The 24,000-nt window shown below is 42.8% G+C and overlaps 1 protein-coding gene across 2 annotated transcripts; it reads right to left on the bottom strand.

Moving 5' to 3' along the window:
- Positions 1–289: 289 nt before the first annotated feature.
- Siah1 (siah E3 ubiquitin protein ligase 1) lies at positions 290–23,567 on the bottom strand. 2 transcript variants are annotated; one of them, XM_052167194.1, is made up of 3 exons: positions 23,489–23,548; positions 4,325–4,489; positions 290–1,780 (listed from the first exon to the last, which is right to left on the bottom strand). In XM_052167194.1, exons 2-3 carry the CDS (start codon positions 4,416–4,418, stop codon positions 930–932), a joined length of 945 nt encoding a protein of 314 aa, XP_052023154.1. In that variant the 5' UTR covers positions 4,419–4,489; positions 23,489–23,548; the 3' UTR covers positions 290–929. The 2 variants fall into 2 exon arrangements, with proteins under 2 accessions (XP_052023154.1, XP_052023156.1); XM_052167196.1 differs by lacking the exon at positions 4,325–4,489 and having other exon boundaries at positions 23,489–23,567.
- Positions 23,568–24,000: the final 433 nt, after the last annotated feature.

The following is a 24,000-nucleotide window of genomic DNA, read 5'->3' as shown; positions in this document are numbered from 1 at the left end:
AACCAATTTAAACATGTGATTTGCCCAAGACATTTGAAGAGAGGAAAAGCCTGATTTTTTTTTTAATTTATATAAATCAGAATTTACCCCCTAACCTAACCTTTCAAAGAGTTAGCCTGACCTGACGGTGTGACGCACGTAGGACAGTAATCGCAAGACAGGACCACCCTGTACTTGTTTCAGCCTTGACAGCTGCCCTGCTACCTTTCCTTTCTGGAATTCCTATTTTTCACAAAAGGGCTGAATTAAAAATATTTCTAATAAATTGATTGAAGGAAAAGAAAGTATGTACTGAACACAAACTTTTGACATTAAGCAATTATGAATATCAAAAAGACACTAACTTAAAAGGTACAAAAGTGAGAAAAACCTGAATTACAGAAAAGAAAGTCAAATTTATTTAATGAAAAACTAGAATAAAAATTAGCAAATACACACACACACCAAAAAACAAAAACAAAACAAAAAAACAAAACAAAACAAAACCACAGCAGCACTATGTGTTGACTTACAAGGGGAAAGCAGTGGTCCGTGACCACGCAGATGGCTTGTCAGTTAAAGGAAAACCAACCACACACGTGCACGCATGCGTGCACAGACACACACCCCCAAAAAATTGTCAACAATACAATCAATCTACAACAAACACAAAGTTCAGAAATATTTTACAATGTTTCCTTTCTTAATACAAAAGATGCCCATCTTGGGTATATATATTTTTTCAGTGGTTTACTGTTGAATTATTTTTAAATATATTAGTGTTACTACATGCAACTGTTTCCTGTATTAACAGCTTTTCTTTTTATTTACCTTCATGTCTAGCTTCTACCTACCAGGAAAGTTTTAGGTTGGCAAGCAGATGGGTGCCTTATTCTCTGTGAAGTCAAATGCAAATTTTAAACACTGGCCAGAAATATTTGATTGCCGTTTCAACACATGGAAATAGTTACATTGATGCCTAAATTGCCATTTTCTGCAAAAAGCTGTGCAATGCTGGTGTCAAACACTAGGCAGTCACTATTCATAATGGCTGTTGCAATTCCCTCATGAATAGATCGAGGAGTCGCTTCCCAAGTCAATCGCCGCCTATGACCATTTAGCTCAAGTCGATATGCAAAATTTTCAGCTTGCTTGCGTGTTCCTATCAGCTGTACAATTGCAAAGAACTGCTGATGACCATCGTATTTTTCTTGTTTCTCCAAGACTAACATGAAATGAAAGCCAAAACAAGACTGCATCATCACCCAGTCAACAGCACCAGGAAGGTTAATGTCTGTAGCAAGGAACACTATATCCTCTCCTTGCAGGGTGGTAATGGACTTGTGCTGATGCATCAGGTGGGGCATGACAGCGTCCAAGGAGCCTTGCCACTTACAGGAAGCCCCAGGGCAGGGGCAGGAGTAAGGCCTGAACTCACAGAGCTCCTCGTGCTCTGCCTTTTCGGTGTGCGGCAGAGTTATTTCACATCCAGAAGAGGCATATTTACAAGGGAAGAGTACTGAGTTGGCCACTTTCTCCATAGCCAAGTTGCGAATGGATCCCAATGGGCCCCGGCAGGTGGGACAACATGTAAGTTTGGGGCGACAGTTGCTACAAACAAGATGGCCACTCTGACACTGAAGAATAGGTGGCAACACATAGTCAAAGCAGACAGGACACTCAAAAAGACTCGCCAAATCATTGTTGGATGCAGTTGTGCCAGTCAAGGCAGGTACCCTCTGGGATGGTGGACACTTTGAGGTGCCAGTGGGTAATGCTGTAGCAGTCTGACGGCTCATCTCTGTAAAGAAAAACAAGAAAATAAAAGGAAGCAGGAGAAAAGGTTACAAATACAACACATTTATAAATATGTATGTATACATGTCATAAATACTTGTAAAACATACCACAAAATTTACTGTGAACATTAAAGTTAAATATAGTTTTAAAGCCATATACAAATAAAATAAAAATTACATGCTAAAGGTTAATTTTTTGGCGTTGTATGAGTAAAAACACATTTCCAAAAGGTTCTATAGCATGTTTAAAATACCTTTCTGTTCTTAAAAGCACTGGAAATCTCAACTACACAGAATAAGAACTGCACCAGGCACTGTGGCCACACCTTTAACCCCTGCAACTCCAGATACAAAAACAGGTGGGAATCAGGGAGCTCAAGGTCAGCCTGGTCTGAATACATAGTTTCAGGCCAGGAAGGACAACATAGTAAGACCCAGTTTCAAAAAAAAGATCCTAAACAATAGAACTACAAAACTGTATTTAAGAACTTAAATACAGCTGGGCAGGGTCACACGCACCTTTAACTCCCAACATTTGGGAGGCAGAAGCAAATGATTTCTAAGGTTGAGGCCAGACTGCTTGGACTACACAGAGAAATCCCACTTAAACAAAAACAAAAACAAAGAATACAAATACAGGGCTGGAAGCTGGAGAGATGGCCTAGTGTTAAAAACACTGGTTGTTCTTCCTGAGGACCAAGGTTCAAATCCTACCACCCAAATGGCGGCTCATTAGAGGCATCCAGAGCACTCAAATATATGATGAGCATATATATACATGCAGGCAAAGCACCCATACACATAAAATAAAAACAAAACCTTAAATACAATATAAAATTTATTTGGGCTGGACTTTTTCCCGGAGTCTTCACCTCAATCTGTTTCTTCTCAAGTCTGAGTTTGCTCATAGCTTCAGGACCTACTGCTTTAGTCCTATGTAGTTCTTTGTATGATGCCAAAGACCATCAGAGCCAGCTCGACTCTTCCCAGAGGTGAAGAGCATCGTTAGTAGAAGCGTGCTTGCTCTGGGGATGGGGCTCAGAGATCACCATAGGGAAAGGTGGTGCCGCCATCCTGTTATCTACCTGCAGCTAACTACTAAGTTGTTTGTTTTTTTTTCAAGTCAGCTAGGTATCATTTTTGTCTCCACTCAGTCAGTGCCCCCATCTCAAGGTTGAAGAAATAAGAAAAGAACACCACAGAACACCAAACACTAGGTGGGGATGGGCAAAGAACTCCCTGCACCCGTCCATGGGTTCCCTCGTGTGGCTACAGCTTTCACTGTAACTACCCAGGGCTTGTGTATCATCTGGAAAGGACCAGCTAGTGAGGGTCACCTACAATAAGCTCCTTTCCCCAAGACTGCTCTGTGGGATACAGCAGGTCACAATTTGTCTCAGAAATTGACAAAAGATCAATCAATGTCCTAACAGTGCATTCCCTGAAACTACACTAAATATAGCATTTCTTGCCAATTATAATCATTCTGCTGCAAAGACTTTAACATTTCAAAAACAACCGTGGTTACAATTGTAGCCAAGTCAATACAACTGGAATTCTAGATTGCAGTAGACAGTAGACACTGTAAATAAGGGAACCCAGAGCAGCATTGGAAGTTTACATTTTTTCTTTTGTTACTAAAGCAATACTCTCAAGTTCAAATGGCAAAAAAAAGCACTAACAAATGTTTAGCTTGCCTGTGGTCTTGGGTTTCCTCTCCAACACACAGTGTAAAAAAAGAAAAAAAAACTCCATCACAAGGCTCATTCATGCCCATGGTATGTAAGAACAGGAGATTAATCAGCTCTCACCATCTGAAGCCCTGTGACACAGGCATCATGATAAAAAGAGCACTCTGTAATCTAGTTTCCAACTGAGCAAATTCCTTATGCAGATGATTATCCATTTTAGGTCACTTGTGAAACAATGGATTTGGCATTACCAAAGCAGCCAGCTTCCATGTACTCCACAATGTTAAGTGTAGCTCACTCACTTAAAAGAACACAGTAATTTGAAAAGTGATTCCTTCAAAAACAGCTCTGGTCACATCAAAGACCTCAGTTTATATTTAAATACAATATAGCCAAGTTCATGAGAAAAATACTAGACCAGTGCCTAGACCTAGCAAAATATCTCTAGCACTTATCAGCGTAAGTTCAGGTTCATGTTACAACATTTTTGCTATCTTCCAAACACTGTAGAAAGCATTCTAATTTCAACTGAGCATGGACAACACATTTGTTAAATGTGGTCAGAGCTATTACTGCACAGAAAACCCCTATACCATGACCAAGTTAGAAAGGTAGACTGCAGCTCCATCTTGGGCCACAAGCCTCTCAACCACAAAGCAGGCCTACAGTAGAATCCAAGGACAAGTCTGCAGAAGTCGTGACACCTGAAGCTTGATTTAAATCGGAGTTGTTATAGCTCCACTACACCCTCACTGCCAACCTCACAGAGCCAGACAAAGCGGTGCAGCCTAAACCAGAATCCACAGGTTCACACGATCTAGTTTCTGTCTTAGAAACAGTTGTTTATGTCAGTACCTTTCCTCTTTCTGGTCCTGGTCCCAACGGTTGGCAAGCATGTGAGCAGGACTCCCTTCCAGGAATGCAGAAATCGTGTGGGCTTCCAGGTCATGAGAACGGAGGCTTCAGGTTCCCGCAACCCCCAAGGCCAGCCTGCAGAAGCCCCTCCTGGGCCCTGGACTCCTAAGCACAGAAGGCTGCTTGCTTCCATTCAGTCTTTAAAGGAGTTCAACGGTGGCCTATCCCCAGGAGAGACACCACCTCCCATGAACTCCAAGCTGTGTGGTGTTAAACCAGAGATCTCCAATAACTGAACCAACAGAAGAAGGCCAGCAGCTCTGGTGTCCTGCTGCTTAGGCTCCAAACTGGGTAGGCTCCAGGGCAGGGCGGAGCAAGAGGGCGGACTTTGCTGTAAACCCCACCCCACAGACCACCTGAGCAGCTCTGCCTGGCGCCACCAGCAACATGAAGCCGGTACACTGGCAGCACTTAAGTCTAGTAGAGCAAGTTTCCAGAGGTCACAATCTCAGTGCTTAAGGCTCCAGGGTAGGAAACACATACAGGGATGAAGGGAAGTACACAGCCAGGCAAGGTCTTTATCCTGAGAATTTGCACGAAGTGAAAAACATTCTCCCCAAACTCAATGCTTCCAGGCCTCAACTGCCATTTTCCTCAATTCTAACTCTGCTGCTGTGTGCCAGCCTATTTCAAACACCCCCTTCCAATGCAGTGAGAATCATAAACACACTCAGAACACATAAAACTATACTTCTACCTCCAAATTGAGATTATACCCTCATCCCACTCTGGGAAAGCTTTCTTAACTGGCCTCATTAAACTAGAGTGGCTTGCCTTGTTTTTAAACAAGCCTTATTACCCTTGCCCCATAAAGCCCTGTGTACCTCAGACTTGGATGGTGTCAGCTGGAGCTTCAAAGATTTAAGCTGGTATTATATGATGCTTAGGACAACCTTCAATACAACCAAAAACTAGCAGGAAATAAGGGCTCTGATACAATGGGTTTTACTCACTTTCAGCAACTTCAACCCCACCCACTTGCCCACCTTTATCGTGTTCAATCACTTTCACATTACTTTGATACTAGATTACACTGAACATCTTTAAGAACAGAAATACAACCTGGATTTTGAAGAGGACCCTAAACTTCTGATCTTCTAGCTTTCACCACCTCCCAATAAGTACTGGGATTGCTCACCACACCTAGTTTTAGGTGGTGCCATGGCTTTTGAAAAACTAAGCAAGCACTACATATACCAACTGAGCTATGTCTCCAGCTCATATTCATTTAATGTGTATGTTTTGCCTGCCTCTCTCTCTCTCTCTCTCTCTCTCTCTCTCTCTGTGTGTGTGTGTGTGTGTGTGTGTGTGTGTGTGTGTGTCTGGCATACCCTGCCCTCTACCCTAAAATCCTCCAGCTCAGAGGCTTGGCTGCCCTTCCCCTAGTTCCCCTTCCCTATTTAATCCAGCCATTTTGATTACCAGGTACATTTGTTTGTTTGTTTAGCCTTTACTCTTTCATCTCCTGGCTCTCCATTCCCTCACATGGCCAGGCTCAGGGCCATGTTCTCTCTGGACTCTCCCAGATGTTCCTGCCTCTGGCTATGCTCTCCCACTCTCCCAGATGTTCCTGCCTCTGGCTATGCTCTCCCCGACAAGTACAACAAACCTCCTCTACCACACCTAGGAGCAATCATAGCCTTCCTTTTTTTTTTCTTTCATCTGGTGGGAAAACGTGGGATCGGCATACATGAGCTCTCTTCCTAGGAACTAGTCCTCTTTGAACCAAGCTGCAGATCTGACTCTCCTAAGATAAGTCTGGATCATTTGTTTCTGCTGGCTCCTGCCATCTATCAGATTTGATCCCCAATTCTACAACTACTTCCTGCCTCCACACGTTCTAACCAATCCACTCCCTGTCTGTGCCCTAATGTCTCTACAGCTCCCAGAGTCTTCTGCACCCTCCCAAGGCACCCACTTGGGCACTCAAGCTCGTCTCTCAGCTCTGACCTGCCACACTCGTGTCTGGGTCTCTCTGCTGGGACATTTACTGTCTCCCTTTTCCCCTGCTCTGTCATCTCTCTCTACTGGTTAAGTGTTACCCCAGGCTTCCAGCTTTGTGGACTACTACTACAAATGCCACTTTTGTGCCAGGAGCTCCTCTGACCCTACATGGGCCCCAGTCATGTGGGAACGGACACCTTTCCTCTGTGATTTGGAAAATTTTTCTCTGCCAAGATTGCCATTCAGTTTGGGTTTACCCTGGATAGAAATTCTTGTCACAAAGACACTCCATCCACCTCAGCTCCCTTGCCTGCCCCTAGGAACTGCAGTCCTACTATGCTCTCTCTCTCTGCAGCTTCTGCGCCCAGCTGCCCCCTGAAGTTTCATCTCCGTCTCAGCTGCCTACTCTATTTCTTCCTTCTGTCTGCTAGGAGGCTCCTCCCTTGGGCAGAACTCTAGTGGCTTCTCTAAGCCCAAGCCCATCTAGGCTCTACGAGCTCTATCAGCTCCTCTCAGTGCTTATAGAAAACCTCTGCAGTGGGGTTTCTGGGTGGGTTTTTCCCCTCCCTGCCTCCTTCTTAAACTACAAACAGCTTGGCTTCAGTACAGATTAATGGCAAAAATTGGCATACTTGATTTCCAACTGCCACAGCGCGAATCAGAGACCCCCCAAATGGCTTACAGCTAGACTCGCTCTGCTCTACACTTCCCCCACTTCCCACACTGAAGCATCACTCATCTCTCATTGTCTCTGCTACAACTTGCTATGTATGTAATTCAACTCTAGCATATACTGTATATGTAACTTAGATTCAATTGTTTTGGTTTTTTTCAAAACAGGGTTTCTCTGTATAGCTCTAGCTGTCCTGGAACTCACAGAGGTCCCCTGACCTTTAAAGGTGTGTGCCTAGCTGGATTCAACTCTTATTTTTAAAGAACTGCCTGGTAGGACTCAAAAAAATCTTAAAGAAAAAAAAAAAATCTTGGGCTGGAGAAATGGCTCAGAGGTTAAGAGCACTGACTGCTCTTCCACAGGTCCTGAGTTCAATTTCCAGCAACCACATGGTGGCTCACAACCATCTGTAATAGGATCATATGTCCTCTTCTGGTGTGCCTGAAGAAAATTACAGTGCACTCAATAAATACAATAAACAAATTTTGTTTAAAAAATTCTTTTAAATAACGGCCACATGACTGGTGACTGGCAGCCATCTTTACTAAGGTTAAAGGGTACAAGCCATGGAACTTAACCACCATCTTATGATGACCACATAGTATAAATCAACTAACGCAACACCTATATAACTTTTCTAGTCCTACTGAGCCCCTCTGCTTCTCCGTTTATACTAACAAAGCAACAACAGGTCTCCAAAACATTTTGGATGGGTATGGATACATGACCTTGAGTTCAAATTCCAAGTGGCAAAAATGCTAATAAAGTTATAACTATACAATTACGGATTGACACTTTATATCAGAAATTTGAGTTAAAACATTTAAACATGATACACTTTTGCAAACATGAAGACCTAGTTCTCACACACATAAAAGCCAAATGGAGGAGTTACTTGTTATGCCAGCACTGGGAAATAGAGACAGGAGGATTCCTGGAGCTCCTAGGCCAGCCAATCTAACTATATTTACTGGTGCACTCCAGGTCAATGAGACCCATTCTCTATGGAGGTAAATGGGTTGTCCTCAGGTCTCTGTGTCAAGAAAAGGACATAACAGAAAGCTGACATGGAAAAGGAATATGGGCCGTGACTTGTAAGGGAACTCAAATTTGTGACACATCTGCTGCTTCCAAGATTCCCTATTTGAGGCTTTCATTTTGGAAAAAAATACCTATCAGAACCTCATAGGTATTATATAAAGGAAATACTGCAATGCGGTTAACAAATAAAAGGCAAAATAAAAGTGAGTCATCTTAGAAATCCCTCATTTATTAAAGGAAGAGTGCGCCCTGGAAGCACTGGCCCTCAACTCAATGCGCTCACCAGCCATCAGGGGATCGTGTTAAAAACATAGCTCTAATGTGGCAGGTCTGAAGCTGGACTATGTCTTTTGGGTTTCATTTGGTTTCTTTTTTTTTTTTTTAATACAGCTTTTGTTTTTAAAGAACTATTTATTTTATGTATATGAGTACACTGTAGCTATCTTCAGACACACCAGAAGGGGGCATCAGATCCCACTACAGATGGCTGTGAGCCACCGTGTGGTTGCTGGGAATTGAACTCAGGACCTCTGGAAGAGCAGACGGTGCTCTTAACTGCTGAGCCATCTCTCCAGCCCCTCAGTTGGTTTCCTATGTTGTACTGCACTGCTTAAGATCTAGCCTACATATAACCAGTCTTGCCTCTCTCTCACTGAAACTGATCCCAAGAAATGAACTGCCTGAGGCACTGAGGGACAGGAGGAGGATCTGGTCTCCAACAGAAGTTTTACAACTTGTCAAATGACCTTGCAGGGAAGACGGGGACTACAGACAGGGTAACAGCTTGGCCACAATGCTTAATTAGGTGTATCTGTCCCCTTCCCTCTAAACTCTAGTTGGGGAGAGGTGTCAGTTATTGTTGTCCCTTTGCCCAAAGCAGCTACAGTGAACAAATTCCCTTCTCTGCTTTTCATTATTAAGTTGGCTCTTTTCATTCATTTATTAAGGATGGGTGACCAAACTTTGCTTAATGGGGTCTATACTATAACCCTGAGTCTAGTAACACAGGACTCTCAAATATTCCAGAGAAATAATGCTCCACCACTAGGCCATCTGTATTTTTCACAAACTCCTAAGTAAAGCCAGTACTAGTGTTCACATCAAAGCTGTAACATGAAGGTCATAATTAAGTATAAAAACGGAAAGGAGAACATCAAGTTATTAACAGAAGACAGTAATGAAGAAGCCAAAGTAAAAGACATAAAAACGCAAATGTACATCATTGTTAGGATAAATTATCTTCCATAAATTCTTCAAGGAACTCAAATTATTCCCATTTTTTTCAAAAAGTATTAAAATAATAAGCAGATATATCTAACTATGCAAAACCTCAAATAATAGTGGTAGAAGGAACCTTTAAGAAAACTACTATTGAAGTAATTAATCAACGGATTAACAAGAAATAGAAGCCCAGCACAGACATACAAGCCCTAATCAGCACTTTGGAGAGGGAAGAATCCCTCTCCAAAATCCCTGAAATCTTTGCATGCTAATGAATGGCTGAAAGCTGGGTGTTAACAGGTTAGGTAGCCAAGAATACAGCTCTGTCACTCAAAAACTTGACCTTTCAAAGAGGGGAGCTTCTTGGCTGGCTAAAGGTAGGGTTGACTGCAAAAGGCCAATGATTTAATCAACCATGTTTAAATAATGAAGCCTCCACAAAAATCCCACAAGTGCAGGGCTCAGTTTTCAGAAAGAGGAGTATGCTGAAGGGTCTGGAAGGTATGCACAAGAGGAAGACATAGCAGTTCCTAGCACCTTCCCTTCTAACTTGCGCTATTCATTTCTTCTTCCTGGCTGCTCACCATATGTTATTTATAATATTTATAACAAATGGACATCAGCAAAATATGTTCCAGAGTTCTGTGAGCCACACTATCTATCAATCCAAGAAAGAAGTCTTGTAAAGCCTATTTTATATCCAGCACAGCATATTGTTGGTCAGATTTATAAACTACAATTTTTGAGTGACCTCCAAATCTCCAGACCCTGAGCTTAACCTGTAGGGTCAAACTTCTAGGAGAGAATATAGACTGAATTACAGGACACACAAGTGTTGCTGACTGGAGAGCTTGATATGTATGAAACCAATATCTATCTAATGTTAAGGTTCCTAAGAGGAAAGCAGAAAAGGGGTGTTTCCCCCTACTCGCTTTAGCAAAGTAGTAATCATAAGGTAAAAGGAAGCAGTAACTGCACAGCCACCCACAGAGGACTTCTACAAAAGCAGCCTTGGATACAACTTGATAAAGAGTCACCCAGAAGAATGAAGAGGGTGTGGTTTGAGAGTAGCACTTAAAGAGACTCCAGTGCATGGAGGTTGGAAGGCTTTTAGACTTTTCACTTTTCTGTCCTCAAGTAGAAGATACTAGAACGCAGTAAGCATTAAAGAGTCCAGTAAACAAAACAGGGAAGGCAACCCCAAGAAACAGAGCAAGTAGCATCCTTAATAAGGTGAAGGGAGATTTTTTAATTCAAAGAACCAGTCTGTCAGAAGAATACCTTCCGCTGTGTACCCAGGCCTGGTGGATCAGGCCAGTAATCCCAGCTACATGAGATGCTAAGGACAAGTAAAAGTGAATTCAAGGCCAGACTGGACAGCTTAGTGAGATTCTATCTCAAAAACTTTAAAAAAAAAAAAAAAGTGTTGTAGCTCAGGGGCAACACGGCGTTTGCTGCCTGCGTGCATGTCCCCATCTGCGCACAACATGCTGTGCCTCAGAAAATAAAGGAACTTCCTCTGTATCAACAGAACAAAGAGTATGCATATAGTCAGCCTGGAGAGGGCTAGGAAGACAGCAGTTCTCCATTTTCCATGGGGTAAAGGAAGCAGTTACCCTCTCCTGGGGAAGGGAGATAGGTGAAAAGGACAAAGACAAGGTTTTTAAGGAATCCCTTTGAAATAGAGAGGGCACAGTAAACCAGGCACGATAAGGTGTGCCTTTAATCCCAGCAGGTGGAGGCAGTATCTTTGAGTTCTCAGCCAGCTAGAGCTCTCCCTGTCTCAAAAACAACAAAACCCAACCAACCAAAGAGGGCACTGCAGACAGAAGCAAGCCTGCTAAATGTTACAACATCATTGTGAATCCTCTAAACCTCTTCCTACTGTCTTTCTTCAGGCAAAGGAAAAGTGATCTGTCATTATTAACTCAATATATTCTCATGTCAGCACACCAAACCCAAGAATAACTAAATGATGCCATCAGTACTGAGTTCTCAAAGTATGTGGAACCCTGCAAATCTCGGACTCCACTGCGGCTGGTTCTACTAGACAGCACACAGAATTTGCCTACTGTAATGTCAAAAATGAAGTATTAGCATCCCATGAACAAAATACTTTACCATTCCAATACAATAGTTTTCCTTCTTTATTCATAAGCAAGTCTAAGACCCACAATTGATGCCAGAAATTGTGGATAGTACTACACCCTACACATATTGTGGTTTGAAGATGACAAAGTTTAATTTAAAATTAGGCACACCTGGGGCTACAAATTACCAATAATTTACTCCATGTGTTCTCTGAGAACTTTTCTTCCCTATTAAATCAAGAACTTGGCCTTTTGATTTAAAGAAAGTTTCTACCTACTCTTAGATCTTAATTGCTAGTATTAATACTCTTACATTTCTGAGCTACTTGTTTAAATGTTCTTTCTCTTAAAATTTTGTGTGCATAATGTTTTTGCTTGTGTGTATGTTTGTGCACCAGGTGTGTGGCTGGTGTCTGAGGAGCCAGAAGAGAGCTTCAAATATCCTGAAACTGGTGGAGCAACTGACATGAGCCACCATGTGGGTGCTAAGCCCTAAGCCTGAGTGCTATGGAAGAGAAGCCAATGCTGAGCTCTCTCCAGCCCCCTTTTTAAGTAAAACAAGGATTATTCACAGACTCTCACTATAGGACCACGACAGTCTGGTAGAAGGCATGATAACTTAGGTGGCTACTGGCTGACTGCTGGGTAGGTAGCAAGCACATACAGCATGGACATACTAGACGAGGGTGATTCATGACTAAAGTGGGACAGTAAGTGACTCCATCATATAAATTTGAAATTTGGAATTTTCCATGTATTTTTGGGACATTTGATCACAGATAAATGAAACTTCAGAAACTAAAATGACAGATATAGGGAAATATAATAATAAATGTTTCCTTTCCCATTTACCAGGAATAAATGTGGTATACCTTTTCTATTACATCCACAGTATCTCAAGAAAGTTTTGAAAGGTTAGACAACTAACTCAACATTTTAAGATCTTGCCTTTTCCACTTAGGCTAGGTAAGCTCTGCACTGTGCTCTGTTATTTAGTGATAAAAATGAAATGCAATATATGTTGATTTTAGGCACTCTTTACCCCCAACAGGCTATTTGTAGGACTCTATTTTTACAAGAATATCTAGACACACACGCAAAGCATCAATAAATCTGAAATACAAAATGATATGACACTTAAATGTTTTAATTTGAGGCCATTACTAGTAAAGTCTATGCAAATATCCCCAAATCCAAAGAAACAACAGAATTTGAAACATTTCTTTGGGCTAAATGAGGCAAACTGGCCCAGACAGTTAGCTCTCTCAATAAAACTCTGTGTTCATTTTGTTTTTGAAATAGGCTTTCGGAGTGGGAGAGATGTCTCAGTGGTTAAGAGCACTAACTATTCTTCCAGAAATCCTGAGTTCAATTCCCACAACCATCTATAATGGGAACTGATGCCCTCTTCTGGTATGTCTGAAGACAGCTATAGTGTACTCACATACATTAAATAAATAAATCTTTAAAAAAAAAAAGAAAAAAAGAAACAGGCTTTCATGCCATCTATACTAGTCTCTGACTCACGAGGATGATCTTGAACCCTTGATCCTCTTTGCCACCATGGTCAGTTTTCTGAAGTACTATGGATCAAACTCAGAGCTTCATTCCCATTCATGATGGATAAAAACACTACCAACCACACTCTATCCCCAGCGAGGTATTCTGACTTCCAGAACAATCTGTCTGCATGCTGACCAGACTGTATGCATTCCACAACTGCCTTAAGAAATAAATTTAGCACCTTAATTTCTAATAAATTAAGAAATTAAGAAATGTACTGAAATATAATATTTCATTACATTTTGTTTGCAAGTTGTGAACTGTCACCAACATTGACAAAGTTTGCAGATCAGCTTCCTGCCTTGTAAACTTTACTCACTAACTATGGTGGTTGCTACCTCACCAATCCTTCTTAGTGACCTTTGATTACCCATTTTCTCTCCAAACACCTGCACTTCAGAGTTGCCCACAGCCACTTTTCTTACACTGGTAACTTGGATGATCCTTTAAACTTTTCTAAGAACTTAAATTTGTATCTCTAGGTACAGCCTTCACCAGAGTCAAGCCAGGTAAATGGATGGATCAGAAAAGATCATATTGAATGAGGTAACCCAGATCCAGAAAGACAAATGCTGCAAGCTGGCTCTCTCTTATCTGAGGATCCTACTTCAAGTCTTCAGATGTGAGTATAAATAAAAAACCTGGAGTAACCTCATAAACCAGGAAAGAAAAGGGGACTATGGAGAGGGAGGAAAAGAAACAGAGGGGAATAGCAGATTATAAGTAATTGGTGGAAGATATGGGAAAATGGGAGGGGGAGGGAGGCCAGGACAGGGGGAAAGGGGGCTAGGGGGAGGGATTTGGGGGGGGGGGAACTAAACCACAGGATGGCAGAAAAACAGGAAGACTGTCTGAAAAAGTCATAAGGAATCATTTATTATCTACCTAAAACTACACACATACATATAAATCTATGTATAAAATATACATATAGAGTTTAAATGAAAAATTTCCTTCTGGGCGGAAAATGCTTCCCTACAAGAGCTACAGTGTAGCTAACAAAAAATCCAACAGCATGCAAAAGAAGCCTTATTCTGCGTTGTTGGCCAGGGCTATTCAACAGACTCCCAAAACATTACAGGCTATTGTTATTGCCCTTGGTTGTCTCCCGGAGGCAGAAAGTAAGTTCCTATTGTTGAAGATACTATGTACTTTGGACACAGGACCCAGAAACTCTGAACTGGATCTAACCTATAAAGCCTCCTCTCTGAGGACTAGCATTCATGGTACCACAAGGTGACCATGCAAGCTTCCAAAGGATGAAAGCATCCAATACTCCTATCCAGCTATGACACCTATGAGCCACAGTAACCACAAGAGTGCAGTGGTGTGACTATCTTGACGGTAACCAATAGCTTTCTAACTGGACATGAAGTCTACATTGTCTGGTACTGGAAACTTAACCAATTACCTAGATCATGGATCTTGGAGAAAAACCTACAACCACCACTTAACTACACCAACATAATTCCTAATCACATTCTAAATATTTATCCTTATACACACAGGTAAGTGCTCTCACCCCCTCAACAGACCATTACAAAAAACTAAAATCAATCAAAATGCAGAGTACAAGAGACTGTGTTGGTGCCCAGTCCCAACTGACAGACACATCTACAACAAAATTCCTGCACCGAAGGGTTAGGCTTAGATGGATCCCTGTGTAAGGGGAAGAGAAGGTGGAAAGAGTTCAGAGAATCTGGGAGCAGTGGCACACTTTTAATCCCAGCACTTGGGAGGCAGAGATGGGTGGATTTCTGTGAGTTGGGGGGGTCTGGGGGGGGTGGACGGGATGACTTAGGGAAGAAAAGGGGAAAATATGTTAATTATAATTAAATTATATAATTATAATTAAAAAAATAATTTTAAAAAGTTTCTCTAGTCCAAATAAAAACAAAACAAAAAACAACAACTAAAAATCTGTCTGTAATTTCAGCACACAAACAACCATCTTATTGTCCCTCCTTAAAAAAAATCATGTATGGTAACAACTCCTCAACGTCTTTACAGCATCATCTGGCCTAAGACGGCATTTTCTCACCTAGAAGTTTGATTACAATATCTTCCTAATTCAATCTTCCTCTCTTTCGATATTTGTCTCCCACGTTCACCCACTAATATGTTCTAAGCAGAGCAAGCTTAGTCCAATTTATATCACATCTCATTCCTTTGTTCCATACCCTCCCCTGGCTCTCATACAAGAATGAAAACTAAAATCCTATAAATGACCAATATGATGATGTGTCTGCAATATTCTGTATCAACCTCTTCTTTCTCCTTACTCTTCCATGACAAGACTAGGTTGTTCTATTGGACCTTGTCTTCACTTTTCTCCTACATGTCCACATGGCTAACTTCTTGACTTTCTTCAAATCTTCATATATACATTACTTCCTCAATGGGACCAACCCTGTTTCTCTATTTTGAACTGTAACCTTAATCTGAGCATGGTGGAGCATGTCTGCAACCTGAGAGAAGACACAGTAAGAACCTCATTCAAGGTTGGAGAGATGGCTCAGCCAGTTAAGAGTACTTGCTGCTCTTCCAGAAGGCCCAGGTTCAATTCCCAGCACCCACATGGCAGTTCACAACTGTCTGTAATTCCAGGGGATCCAACATTATTACACAACATACATGTAGTCAAACACCTATGTGTATACGTACAGGTCCAGAAAAGAACCAATTTCTCCAGGGTGTCTTCTAACTTCCATACACATTGTCACACCACATGGACATGTAAACACACCCCATACACATCATACAAACATTAAAATGTTAATACAAGGATTTTTAACCAAAAAAACTCAACCTGTGCCCTAACTACTAACCCCTCTTTTGTGAACTCCTAAAACCTTTAAAGGGCTTATCCCTCTTCTTTCCTTACTTCCCAGCCCTCTCTAGTGCTTATTCCTTAGACTGTAATTACTTTCTACATACTATACAATTTACTTATGTTTATTATTCTAGGACCACTCACCCTTACCTGGAAGGTGAAATTTGTCTAGTTCAATGATGTACCTCAAATACTTAAAACAATACTTGGCACATACAGCATACCCTCAAACATTTCTTGCATAGGTAAGTAGAAAGCACAGAAGCACTGCGCTTTTGAACAGCAATATCCAACTACAAAGCAATATGGTATTGCTTTTTAAATTCTTTAAGAAAATGATTATACTTAGACTCATCTATTCAAATCAAACAATGTTGAGATCAAAATAATGACGCAAGGTTTTGAAATACTACCTCCTCTCTATATGTTCTCAGGAAACTGGACAAGCTCTTCAAAGTCAAGGGAATGAAGCAAGAAGGAACAAGCACTGCAGTAAACAGAGCTAAAATAAATTGAGTGCAGTAAAGAGAGCTCTAAGAGGGACAACTTAGGTTAGGGAAGGCAGTGGCCTACCCGCAGCCTACAAGTGACTTGAACTTTTAGAAAAGTAGCAAGGTGACAGCTACAGCAAAGCACTGAACACAAAGTAAATGGTAAAGCAAAAAAAGCACTAGCTGAGCCAGGCAGTGGTGGCGCACGCCTTTAATCCCAGCACTTGGGAGGCAGAGGCAGGCGGATTTCTGAGTTCGAGGCCAGCCAGGTCTACAGAGTGAGGTTTCTCAGGGCTACCCAGAGAAACCCTGTCTCGGGAAAAAAAAAGAGACCAATAAATAAATAAATAAATAAATAGCACTAGCTGTAAGAAATAGAACTTAGATAGTATGGGGGAAAGGGTAACAACGTCTTTTACTATGTTGATCCAATTATAAGCTACCTGTCCTGACAGGCTGAGGCACATACAGACCTGGAGTTAAGTGTAGCAGGGGGGAGGTCCATCCAAAGCAGGAAACCAACAAACAAAGATAAGCATAAAAATAGTCAGCTAGCCTGCTCTCCCAGAAAAGCAAAAAAGGAATTATCCTTCTTTAAAAACTTGTAGAAAGCTGGCCCAGAGTTAAGAGCACCCTGGCTGATCTTTCTTCCTGAGCTGGGCTAAGTTCCCAGCACCTACATAGCAGCTCATATTAGTCTATAACTTCAGTTCCAGAGGAGACAATGCCCTCTTATGGTCTCTTCAGACACTAGGCATGCATCTGGTGCATGCAGGCAAAACACCAAATACGAAAAGTTGTAATCCTTGAGAGGGCTGTGAGCCGGCTTCTATAAAACTGAATGACAGATATTTGCCTCGCACTTGAGAGGCCTTATGTCCCATCCCTAACACAACAAGAATCTTGCAGAAGCTAGGTATAGTAGCTCACACCTGCAGTCTCAGTTCTTGGGTGGCAGACACAGGAGGATTGCTGTCAGTTAACCAGACAGCACTACACAGTGAATTCCAATCTGGGCTACACAGCAGGACCCTGTCACACAACCAAACAAAAACACACAAAAACCTTGTGAATTGTATACTATATACAAAACGTTTTCAACCAAAGGGAAAGTTCGAAAAAGTAAGGAAGTGACATTATAAATTTTTTTTCAAAGACTTTAGTCTTAACTCTTGGCAAAAATGTAGGGAAGTATCCTTGGGGAAATGTAAAAGGCTCTCATAATTAAGCAGTTTACACCACAATAGCAAGTGTTTATCTCTGTGATCCAGCACATTCTCTACCAAGGGTCTTTCTTCTCATTCACATGTTGGCAAGGGCTTATGAATACAACAGCCTTCAGTTCCATATGTAGAAAGGCATAAACTGAAAACAGTTCTTCCTTAAGAAAGCGGTTTAAATGTGGTGCAGATACCATAGTACTGTGGTGCATAAGACTATTGTATATTTATTATACATGTAAGAATCAACTGCTAAAATGCCAGGTGTCTGGGGACACATAGCTCAATGGTAAAGCACTTATCTAGCATGTCTTAGGCCTAGACGTGATCCCAGCGCTACAAAACAGCAACAAGAATAATAAGCTGAGGGAGGAAAGGTTCAGACTAGAATCAGCACAGGACACGGGGCAAACAAGCCTACACTCACAAGTAACAGTCAAGTCATATGATATCAAAACTTATAAGCTCAACTCCTTTTGATATGGTGCGCAACAATTACTAACAGATATCAATTATTTAATGAGAAAATGCCTATTTCAGTCATAGCAAAAAATTAAATTTAAAATATTTATGGCTGGAGCTGGAGAGATGGCTCAATGGTTAAGAGCATGTCTGTTCTTACAGGGGATCTACATAAATCCATACACAGACACATAATTTAAAAATAAGTAAATGTTGTAAATGGCAAAACCTTCTGTAAACTGGGAGTTGAAGAGATGGCTTGGTGCTTAAGAGCACTTACTGCTCCTACAAAAGACCCAGATTTGGTTCCCAGCACCTACAATGGCATCTCACCACTGCCCATAACTCCAGTTCCAGGAGTTTCAGCTACAGAAAACCTCTCACAGAAAACTGAAAAGGAAAGAGAAGAGGGGAAAGTTAGAAAAGGAAATTATTTTTCACTGGTAGTCTCTGTTTAGAAGTAGATTGTTTTTTCTCCTTCTGGTTCATGTAACAAAACCTCTGTTCAAAACAAACAAAAAATGTACAAATAAAATACAAATAAGTTCAATATGCTGAACTACGTGAAAAATCTTTGCCAAACAGAACCACTTGGTCAGACTTTATCAGCATTATTCAAACTGCTGTTTCTGTTGACTTAAAGCAAAGCACATGCGTGCACTCACGATCGCTTGCTCCCTCCCTCTTTCCTCCCCCCCACGCCCATGCATAAGTGCTGGGATGCACCTTCGAGGCTGGTGACCTTGTCAGGAACAAACTCCACAAGAACCAGAACATATGGGAAGGAGCACAGGCAGCATTAATTCATTCGTAGAAAGCTCGGAAACAATTCCATCTGTGGCAAGAGGTGCCTCCTGTGGGGAGTGGTAATTAAGATGAGGAAAGAGGGTTCCTAGTTCTGGTAAGGTTCTTAACCCAGGGGACTGGTTATAACAGGGGGTTCACTTTATGAAAGCTCAAGGCCTACACACGATTTAAATACCATTTTATTTGTACTTATGTAAAGTGTCAACAAAAAAGCTTACATTTAAGAACCAAAGTGCTCCCTTCAATTGCTTTAGTGCTCCCCTAGGATGCCCTTCACCAGCCATCAGGAGCCAACAGCAAGCAGTTGGCAGCAGCTCCTCTTTCTCCCTCCTCAGATGTTTGAGCCCGTTTCTGAGACCTCTGACCTGCCACACACAGTATACCCACATTTACCCAGGGTTTTACCTCACCTTTCAGAAAGGACAGCAGAAACCACCAAAGCCAAAACTATTTTATATTCCCTCCATCAAGCTTGCACATTACCCTTTCTCCCTTGAGAATTCAAGAAGCACCCAGCCTGCCTCTCTCCCCACTTCTGTCTACTGTTACCCTTCCCTCTCGGAGCAGCTCCCCAGCTCAAGCATGCACGGCTGCCCCATCTAGCTTCTGTCACTGTATACCTCTGATGTTCTTTCTGCCTCCGACTTCATAGATAGCTCAACATAGGCACATCAGAGCTCTAAATTTTACTGCCATCCTGGCTCATCACACCTCCTCCAGTCTTTTTCATCCTGACAAGTGGCAACACAACCCACAGTCATTCTAGCCAAAAATCCTATTCCTTCCTTTCCCTATCTCTCATATCTAATTCATCATCAAGATCTGTTATTATGTATTCAAAATATACCTCAAATCCATCTACTTCATCTTCACTGCCAGCTCTTTACAATCCAGATCACAACTAGCTAACACAGATTATAAAAAATAATCAAGTCTCCAAACAACTAAAGCGACCTTTAAAAGTCAGTGGATTGTTATCCTGGTAAGTAAACCTTTTTGAGTTTTCTCAGTACTCTTAATTGCACATTCCTTGCTGACTCAATAGAATCTGACCCACCTGCCAGCTTCCTCAGTCGTCATTTCACTTCAGGAGCACTCTCCTGGCTCCCTGAACTCTCCAACTCCCTGCAGCCTCAAGGCTCTTTACTAGGCTGCCCCTGCTTCAAAGGGCCAGCTCCAGTTCCTCATCTCCCTTCAAATGTTACCACCCTATCAGCAGCTGTCCCTACCACTGTCTCTTTGACTCCTTTTATAGTATATAAAATAACTTGCAATTTTACCTCTTTGGGTAGAATGTAACCGGTAACAATTAGAAGTATTTTACTGCACGTTTGATTATTTCATCTATGTGCACATTGTTTTTTAATGCAGAAGTAGGCAGTATCTCAGCTCTCAAGGATCTTAGGTGTGTGTACTCTTCAATGTCTGTTGGTCCAGGAAGCACACAGTCCATTGAAAAGAAAGTGACAGGGCCCGCTCAGGCAACTGACAGATGACAGAGCCAAAAGACATATCCAGGTCTGTCTCTTAATGGTCTATCCTTTCAATAGCACAATTACAATGGTACTTCAAGAGTAGGACCTGGGAGGTTTGAAGAGTAATATACTTAATAGCTGTTCACATGGTACTGGAAACTAAGGCTCAGAGAAACTAATCCCAAAGTAGCAAAAACAGACATTGAAGAGTATACACAACCACAAAGTACCACAAAAATGTACAGTACTCAAGGAACAAAATAATCTAGTTTGAATAGGTAGGGCAAGAATGAAACACTACGGTAAGGCTGGGAAAGTCTACTTAAGTCAATGTAAAAATGCCAGTCATTTAGCATTGATTTACTCAGCACCAACTATATGCCAACAGAGTACAGAACAAGCAGGTCAACAAGGCTAACTCTCAGAGATTATAGCCTACTTGGGGAAGCAAAGAACCAGAGAAAAGTAGTAGCTCAGGAGACACTGCAGTGGAGACAGAATGTTGTGGGCACATGGAGAGATGGCACCCAATTCGATGTGGGAAGTCCATGAAGAGCTCAGCCAGTGATGATGAATTTAGTAGAAAGAAGGACCTGGAAGCACACAGTCCATCAACAAGGAAGCAACAGACAGGGCCAGCTAAGACAGGGCTCTGTACTAACGCATTAAAGATGGTGGGACTACATACTCAAGGCCTTTCCAGTCAGGTTCAGAGGTTTAATTAGAAAGTTCATTTACACTGATAACACTAGGCAGCCATAAGAACGGCTAACTCAGGGCTGGAGAGACGGCTTAGTTAAGAGCACTTGCTCCAGAGCACACCAGTTGAGTCACAGGGATCAGGCAGCTCCCAACTACCTCCAGCTCCAGGAAATCTACTGCCCTCTTCCAACCTCTGCCATCAGGCAAGTACTGATAACGATAAATATTGTAAAGAAGAAATTTTCTTCTTCAGATTTGTATGTTTCTGGGGAGGGAAGGAGATCTGAAGTTTTCATAAAGATCTGGTGAAGGCAAGGTCTAAATGAAATAGATCAAACATTTAAATATTTCACAAATTACATATAGAAACTTCTGTTTTCTATTTAAAGATCTGAAACAGAATTAAGAGCATTTCCACTCTTAATTTTTTTGGGTCTATCAACTACCGTAAAATATAATTTAAGCAATCATCTAAAACTATGCAAAGTCACTAAACTTGTTTTGTTACCTTAATTATGTAAGACTGGTTTTCAAAATACCTTACACATTGAAAACAAAATCCTACTCTTCACATCATTGGCTCATCTAGGTACTTCCCCTGTAACTTATTAATCTTTATAGAATAGCATATTCTTCTAAATTACAGACATTAAGAATACAGTGATTTTTGTTTGTTTTTAGTGATGTGGTTTCACTAGATTGCCAAGGCTGACCTTAAACTTTTCTATTCTCCTGCCTCAGCCTATCAAATGTTGGAATTCCTGGCAACTAATGTGAGTTCAGGTTTCTACCACCAAGTCCAGCTTTCTGATGTAGGAATTTCTCCCAAGGTTTACGGGAACAGATTCTGAAGCAAAGTAAATTACATTTGTTTCTAAATGTAATCTTTTCTCTCTTTGTTTCTTTTTCTTTCTTTTTTGTACTACAGTCAAATTTGCAATTCCCCAAATTTGCTACACAGTTTCAGTTTTAAATACTGTTACAAAACTGGTGCAAAAATGCCAAAAGAGTGGTCTCCTAAACCAATTCACAAATAAGTTAAAGCCCACTTTAAGTAAAAAGCTCTGGACAAAACTGAGACTAAAGATAACAAGTTTGTATCGTCATTTAAACTTCCAAAAACAAAACAAAAGTATGGTTAATTTATGGAATCCACTTTTGGAAAATCTTCCTCCAGCAATCACGAACTTATCCCATAGGTAAACACATTCCCCAGCCCGCGAGCCAATCGCTCGAGACAGTTACTACACCAACCCATTTGTCAGGAGCAGGCTTTGCTCTTCAGCTTCTGAAGGAGATGGTGACACCACAGGTAACTACACTAATTAAAGGGAGTCACTGTCCTACTTTTCCAAGTTAGGTAATTGAAGTCCTTGAAAGTGAACTGATCCATAAACTAAAACTGCTAAAAGAAAACTTCATTTGACTTTCCGAATTCACAATGTACAGTATCTACCCATTCACATCCCTGTCACTCAAATCCCAAAATTCCATAATCTCAGAAAGCATGTCATTCTGTCCTCTAAATCCTTTCATTTTTTTAAACAGTAAAACCCAAATACTAACCCGATTTTATATAACCCGATTTCAAACATTTTGGACTATGTGCTACCAATGCATCCATGCCAAAATAAGTTAAGTGTATTTTATTAAGCAAGGGCCTTTAGCAATAATCATTTACTCCAAGAGCTTAGCACTTACTCTAAGAGCTCACTGCACGTCAGCTATCTCCCATTTCATCGGTTCTCAACAGGCTTGAGACAAATACCCTCCATTAGACCCATTTTGCAGATTAGGAAAATAAATCACCACAATCGTGCCCAAGGTCACAAACCGGTGGGGCAGGATTGGGAGGGCAGAGTTCTGAGCCCATGCTCCACACGCTTTAACAAGTTAACATTTCAGCCCGGACAGTAGCCTATCAAGAAATGGTAAATGCTCAACGCTAGGAACAGCACTAAGATCCCTGTCCTACATCCACGTTCAGGGCTTCCATGACTTTGACAAATCAGCTACATGGCCTCATTTTCCGAATGCACAAATGTGACTCTTCTGCCAGGGTAAACAAAGTCGGTATCTTTCCAGGAACGGACGGTCCGCAGCCCAGGGCGTGCACACTAAGTTGCATCTGGGAGCGTGGAGGAAGGACCCCGAACTATCCCGCAAAGGAAGCTGGGCGGAGCAAGGCTTAGGCTTAAAGGCTGGAGCGGCCCAGGCGGGCGTCCGCGCGCTCGCTCATGGCGACATAAACAAGGGAGGAGGCTGCGTTCTTCCCCGCACAATAAAGGCGCGGGTCCGGGGGAAGCCGCCCTCCCGGAGCCGCCGAGGCAAGGCCCGACCGCGGCCCGCGCAGCGCGCGGCTGACCTCCGCCATGTTGGCCGTACACCGGGCCACACAACAAAGACTGAGCGAGGGCGCGGGCCGTAGCCTCGGTGCGCCCGCCCGCCCGCCGCCTCCCCTCACCGCCGCTGTCCGCTGGGCCCGCCCGGAGAGGCCGAGACAAAGAGGCCGCAGCTCCGCGAGGGGACCCGAGGCCCTCCCCGGGCCGCGGCCGGCTCCTCCCTCCAGGCCGCCCGCTTACCTGTGGGCGGAGAGCGCGCCGCGGACCCCGGCCCCGTCTAACGCGCCCGGTCGCCAGCTGCCGCCGCCGCCACCGCCGCCACCGCGGGCCGCGCCTCCACCTCTCCCGGCGCCGAGACCGACGGGACACCCTGGGCCGCCGCCCTCGAGAGCGCGCCCGCCCGGCAGCCCGGCTTCCCTGCCGCCGCCGCCGCCGCCCCGCGCGCTCTCGAGCTCACCGCGCGCGCCCGCTAAGTACCACACACTGCGGCGGCCGCCATGAGCGGACGCGCGCACAGAGCCCGGCGGGGCGGGGCGTCCCACGGCCGCGCAGGCGCGGAAGCGGCTGGCGGCTGCGGCCCGCGCGCGTACCGCGCTACTGGTTCCCGCGGTGGCGGTTGGCGTCGAGACGCTTCGGTTACCGGAGCTGCGTCCCGAGCATCCCCGCGAGGCGGCTGTGCTGTCTCGGGCCCTTCCTACGGGATTGACTGGGTTTGCGCCGGCCTCTCTCCGGTCCTGCGGCCTGTAGCGGCT

The sequence above is a fragment of the Apodemus sylvaticus genome, chromosome 21 (genome assembly GCF_947179515.1).
Source record: "Apodemus sylvaticus chromosome 21, mApoSyl1.1, whole genome shotgun sequence".
Taxonomy (NCBI): Eukaryota; Metazoa; Chordata; class Mammalia; order Rodentia; family Muridae; genus Apodemus; species Apodemus sylvaticus.
The sequence above is the reverse complement of the archived record's forward strand: the minus strand, read 5'-3'. Positions and strand labels throughout refer to the sequence as shown.